Genomic DNA, 6,000 nt, shown 5'->3' with positions numbered 1-6,000 from the left:
CTTAGAAAAGAGCTCCTTCCCTCAACTCTCTCCTGGCCACAAATCAGCAATATTCACCCAAAATCAGCAATTTTCACCATAAAATAATTGAAAGTTAATTTGGATAAGGAAGTGTGTAATTGGGCTGCAGGTTTAATGCAGCATGATGGAGATTTATTGATTTTAAAAAACAAAAGTGACTTAATGTACAAAGCATTGAAAGTAAAATGCTTTGTAAGCTTGCACAACACAAAACAGGTGTATGTTTGTACCTCAGCCACACCCCAGGCATCAAACACATATAAAAACAATAAAACACGAAACAAGAGCGGGCTTCAGATGTCTTCTAAAAGTCAGATAGCTACTTATCTCATTGACATCTGATGGGACAGCCTTCCACAGGGCAGGCGCCACTACCGAGAAGGCCCTTTTGCCTGGTTCCCTGTAACCTCACCTTGCTGTGAGGGAACTGCAAGAAGGCCTTTGGAGCTAGACCTCAGTGTCTGGGGAGAATGATGGGGGTGGAGACACTCCTTGGCGTATACAGGCCTGAGGCTGTTTAGGGCTTTTTAAATGAGAAGGGGCGCTTTATGGCCTAACATCAAGAGAATGAGATCCACACAAACTGCAGAGATTCACAGTCCCACCAGTCCTCTTTTTCATCTGGAAACAGCATTTCGCCAGTCCAGCTTTCCTCAACTTTGGGTCCCCGGATGCTGTTGGACTACAACCTCCATCATCCTTGGCCACTGGCCATGCTGGCCGGGGATGATGGGATTTGTAGTCCAATGGCATTTGGGAATCCAGGGTTGGTCAAAGGCTGTGCTGGGCTACATAGACAAAAGGTCGAAGGCAGCTCTGCATGTTTACTACCCACTCCAACTCAATCCACACAACAAAGCTTTCGAAATGTAGCACTTACCGTTCCTACTAATGGATACAAGAATCCTGCGCCCACGCTGGCTCGGATGTCTCTGATGGGCAGGATGAAACCAGAGGGCACCCCTTTCTGTTCTGGGTCGTGAGACAGCGACAGGTGGGTTTTCGCCATGCAGATAGGCAGGTTCCCAAAACCCTGGATGATGGATTGAGGAGACCACAAGGAAGAGTAGGACAACTTTTGAACAGCGTGCCAGTAAAACATTATGCAATTGCTCCAATTAAAGTGTACTCAGCTCTGTCGTGCCTTGATTTAAAACATCTGGAGGGCCGAGTTTGCCTATGCCTGCTGTAAAACTACTGAACTGGGAGTATTCCCCATTAACTCAATGGAGACTTATTTTTTGAGTAGATGTGTTATAGCAGGCATAGGCAAACTCAGCCCTCCAGATGTTTTGGGACTACAACTCCCATGATCCCTAGCTAACAGGACCAGTGGTCAGGGATGATGGGAATTGTAGTTCCAAAACATCTGGAGGGCCGAGTTTGCCTATGCTTGTGTTATAGGATTGCACTGTTAAATCTGGCTGCAACCCTAAGCCCTTCATGTGTAATTTCTGCTGCAACGGAGTAGCACTGCTACCCCAAAGGGAAAGTAAAAGACCCCCTAATGTTGCCATTTGCAGTTCTATGAAGATAATCTGCTAATTGCAAGTGCTTTTGCCAGGAGCCAATATGGACCTTGGGCTTTCTAAAACAACAACAACACAACAATTTCATCCCAGCGATTTGGAAGCAAAGTTTCAACTGAGATACTTAACTGGAGCTGCGAGTGCCGTAACTTTAGTTTATTAAGGAGCGGTGAGTAAGCAGCAGTAAGCAAAAACTCCAAATATGCTTTTTAAATGGACACTGTCAGGGGTTCAGGAGCAGAGACACAGGAGGGGGAGCAAATGGAGAGTGAGGAGGAGGAATCCGAGTGGGGTGGAGGCAGTGACAGTGGCCAGAGTCATTCCACGAGCCTCTCCAGCGAATCGGAAGATTCACAGAAGGGAGGGCCGATGGCCAGGGCAAGGGGGGCTCCAGGGGGAAAACCCCAGGAGGAAGGGGCCAGCGGGGACTCCCTGAGCAGCAGTTGGAAATCAGGACCAGCTTCCCCACCAGAGCGCAGTAGGGAGGGGGAGTCCCAGGAATCGGGACCAGTGTTCTCACCACCAGCGAGAGGAGATGAGTCAGGTTTGACCACGCCCACATCGGAGAGCAGGGAAACGGTCAGGAGGAAGGTTACCGGCTAGGCGCGTGTGCCAAGTTCAAATGTACAGGCGAGCGGCACAGCAGGGAGCCCGGATAGGGAGCCAGGTCCTAAAGCCCGCCGGAAGGAAGGGCAAGACTTAGGGGGGTCAGCATCAGAAGAGTCCAGGAAGGAGGAAACCCCAGGGGGCAGAAGGACCCAGAGGAGGAAGGAAAAGCGCAGGAGGTGGAGCCGGGCTAGGATCTTAAACTTGTGCGGAAGGGATAGTGACTCAGAGGGGACTTCGCCGATCTAGAGTCAAGACGTAGGGCTGCGCGCTCTGGGGTTTGAAATGGAAACTAAACTTCAATAAAGACTTTTGTACATTACATCAACCGGGTGTTGGTCCTCTGTGAGCTGGGACCTAGAGGCAGTCCTGACAGTAAGTCCCCCGCGCAATCGGAAGGAAGTCCAGAGGTTTGTCGGCTTTGCCAACTTTTATCGCAAATTCATCAAGGGTTTCGCTATGCAGATAGCGGCCATCACCGACACCCTCAGTTCCAAGAAGAAAAAGTTCATCTGGACGGAGCAGGCAGAGCAGTCCTTTCAGAAGCTCAAGCGTCTCTTCGCGTCCAAAGAACAGCTGCTACACGTGAACCCCAGCAGGCCCATGAGAGTGGAGACGGACGCCTCAGACAGGGCCGTGGGGTCCGTCCTGTTGCAGCAAGACCACCAGGGGGACTGGAGGCCGTGCGCTTTCTACTCCAGAAAACTCAGCAAGTCGGAGCAGAACTACACCATCTGGGACAGGGAGTTGCTGGCCATACATGCAGCCTTCAAGGCGTGGCGGCACTTCCTCGTCGGAGCCAAACACACGGTGCAGGTCCGCACGGACCATAAGAACTTGGAGTACTGGCGCACGGCGAGGTTCCTGAACCAGAGACACATCCGCTGGGCGGAGTTCTTTGCAGATTTCGACTTCAGGATAGAATACATCCCAGGAAACAACAACATCATGGCGGACGCGCTGTCCAGGAAACCGCAGTATCTGGAGGAGAAGGCGCCGGCAGCAGCCAAGCACATTTTCGCACCAAAGGCGTGGGCATGCGCTTCAGCCACGGTGGACCTGGACGCGGTACGTCGCGCGCTGCAGACGGACTCCTTCGCTCAAGCCAGGATGGAGGAGGTGCGCAGCGGCACGGCGAGGGGCGAAGACTTCCAAATACGCGACGGCCTGCTCATCCGCAAAGGGGCCCTCTACGTACCGGGAGACGACCTCCGCGCGAAAGTACTGCAACAGCTGCACGACGCGCCCAGCGCTGGGCACTTCGGCAAGGAAAAGACGGTGGACTTGGTAGCCAGAGACTTTTGGTGGCCCAAGATGCGGGGGGAAATCGCGGACTACGTCAATAGGTGCGACACCTGCCAAAGGGCCAAGCCAGTACACAGGCCGCAGGCGGGCCTGTTGGAACCGCTACAGACACCGTTCGAACCGTGGGAGAGGGTGGCCCTGGACTTTGTCACAGATCTGCCCAGTTCGAGAGGCAAGACGGCAGTACTCGTGGTAGTAGACTTGTTCACCAAGATGGCCCACTTCATTCCTTGCGCGAAGGTGGCCACGGCCGAGCAGACCGCTAAGCTGTTTATAGACCACGTGTTCAAGGTGCACAGCCTGCCACGGTCTATCTTGTCCGACCGGGGGCGCCAGTTCATCTCCAACTTCTGGCAAAAGCTGATGGGCTTCCTGAACGTCAAGGTCAGCCTGGCGTCGGCGCGACACCCGCAGACTAACGGACAGGCGGAGAGGGTCAACGCCATCATGCAGCAGTACCTGAGATGCTACGCGAACCAGCAGCCCTCGACCTGGGTGGACTACCTACCGCTGGCCGAGTTTGCCTACAACAACACAAAGCACGTGTCCACAGGGGTGACACCGTTTTTCGCCAACAATGGGCGGCATCCCAGAACCTTCCCGGGTTTGGAGAAAGTGAGGGAGGGGGAGCCGCAGGGAGCAGAGGACGTGGCAGCGGAGTTGCAGGAGGTCCACGAGCAGCTCAGGAGGCAGTTAGAGCTAGCAAAACAGGCTTACAAAGTGCAGGCAGACCGACACAGGAGAGTTGGGGAGGACATCCGGGTGGGAGACTGGGTCTGGTTAGCAGCCCAGGCAGTCCCGGCCAGATCGTTGGCCAAGAAGAAGCTAGGACACAAGCAGCTAGGGCCTTAGCAAGTCGAGGCGCAGATCAACCCAGTGGCCTTCCGGTTGACACTCCCGGAGGGGTCCAGGATGCACCCGGTCTTTCATAGATCAGTGCTCACGCCCTACAAGGCACCTCACCGGTTTCAGGCGCCAGGGACAGCACCGAGCCCGCTCAGGGAAGCGCCCACGAAGGGGGGGTCGCCGAGAGGGGGGCCACTTACTGAAGCCACAGAGATTTTAGACTCAAGGTGGGGGGAGGAAGGGATCGAATATCTCCTCGCCACAGAGGACACCCCGGCCAGCGCCAACAGGTGGGTGCCGGATTATGCATTGGAGGAGCAGTGGCTCAAGGAAGAATTCCATACACTTTTCCCGCACAAGCCCATGCCAGCGGACTTTTTCGACGACTGTCTGTTCACACCCACACTCTCCGCCAGCACTTTCCAGGGTTTCTCTTCAGCTGAGGAATCGGCCCCGGGAGGCAGTTCCCCAGAGGGATCGCTCTCAGGGTTTGGCACGGGGGGATCTTATTGGTGGGAGGACCAACTCGAAGTGGGCTGGCGCAGAGACCTGCCGAAGGGACCCTGGGACGTGGGGTCACCTCAGGCGACAGGGGGAGAGGGGGTCTTGGGTGATTTGGGGGCGGCCTCGGATTTCGAACACACCGCCCGGGAGATGGAAGCAGAGGAGATCGCCGTCGACGAGCCCATGGAGGACTTCCCGGACTTATCCCGATGGCTGCACGCCTCGGGGGACGAACTGTATCCTGAACTCACCCCCACAACACTGGAGCACCCGGAACCTGCACCTGAAGAGGGGGAGGGGGGAAGGGGGGGCTTCGAGGGGGGGATGGATGTCAGGGGTTCAGGAGCAGAGACACAGGAGGGGGAGCAAATGGAGAGCGAGGAGGAGGAATCCGAGTGGGATGGAGGCAGTGACAGTGGCCAGAGTCATTCCACGAGCCTCTCCAGCGAATCGGAAGATTCACAGAAGGGAGGGCCGATGGCCAGGGCAAGGGGGGCTCCAGGGGGAAAACCCCAGGAGGAAGGGGCCAGCGGGGACTCCCTGAGCAGCAGTTGGAATATCAGGACCAGCTTCCCCACCAGAGCGCAGTAGGGAGGGGGAGTCCCAGGAATCGGGACCAGTGTTCTCACCACCAGCGAGAGGAGATGAGTCAGGTTTGACCACGCCCACATCGGAGAGCGGGGAAACGGTCAGGAGGAAGGTTACCGGCTGGGCGCGCGCGCCAAGTTCAAATGTACAGGCGAGCGGCACAGCAGGGAGCCCGGATAGGGAGCCAGGTCCTAAAGCCCGCCGGAAGGAAGGGCAAGACTTAGGGGGGTCAGCATCAGAAGAGTCCAGGAAGGAGGAAACCCCAGGGGGCAGAAGGACCCAGAGGAGGAAGGAACAGCGCAGGAGGTGGAGCCGGGCTAGGATCTTAAACTGGTGCGGAAGGGATAGTGACTCAGAGGGGACTTCGCCGATCTAGAGTCAAGACGTAGGGCTGCGCGCTCTGGGGTTTGAAATGGAAACTAAACTTCAATAAAGACTTTTGTACATTACATCAACCAGGCGTTGGTCCTCTGTGAGCTGGGACCTAGAGGCAGTCCTGACAGACACGCACATGATAAAGTGCAAACAGCTTTGCATATCATTGGCCTATGGAATTTTAGCAAGGAATGCTTTTACAGGGCAAACCTTCTTTTCGAAATTT

General features: G+C 55.3%; 1 protein-coding gene across 2 annotated transcripts in view; it reads right to left on the bottom strand.

Moving 5' to 3' along the window:
- MTHFD1 (methylenetetrahydrofolate dehydrogenase, cyclohydrolase and formyltetrahydrofolate synthetase 1) overlaps positions 1-6,000 on the bottom strand; it is a 75,769-nt gene that overhangs the window by 11,177 nt on the left and 58,592 nt on the right. For both annotated transcript variants that reach the window (XR_014562536.1, XM_083732569.1), the window contains exon 26: positions 902-1,054. Coding sequence is in view for 1 of the 2 variants with exons in the window: in XM_083732569.1 (XP_083588695.1) it covers positions 902-1,054 (153 nt within the window). In the remaining variant the exon portion in view is untranslated. The remainder of the gene's footprint in view (positions 1-901; positions 1,055-6,000) is intronic.

This window comes from Podarcis gaigeae (genome assembly GCF_964106915.1).
Source record: "Podarcis gaigeae genome assembly, chromosome: 1".
NCBI classification, from domain to species: domain Eukaryota; kingdom Metazoa; phylum Chordata; class Lepidosauria; order Squamata; family Lacertidae; genus Podarcis; species Podarcis gaigeae.
This window is presented reverse-complemented; position numbering and strand designations above follow the sequence as displayed.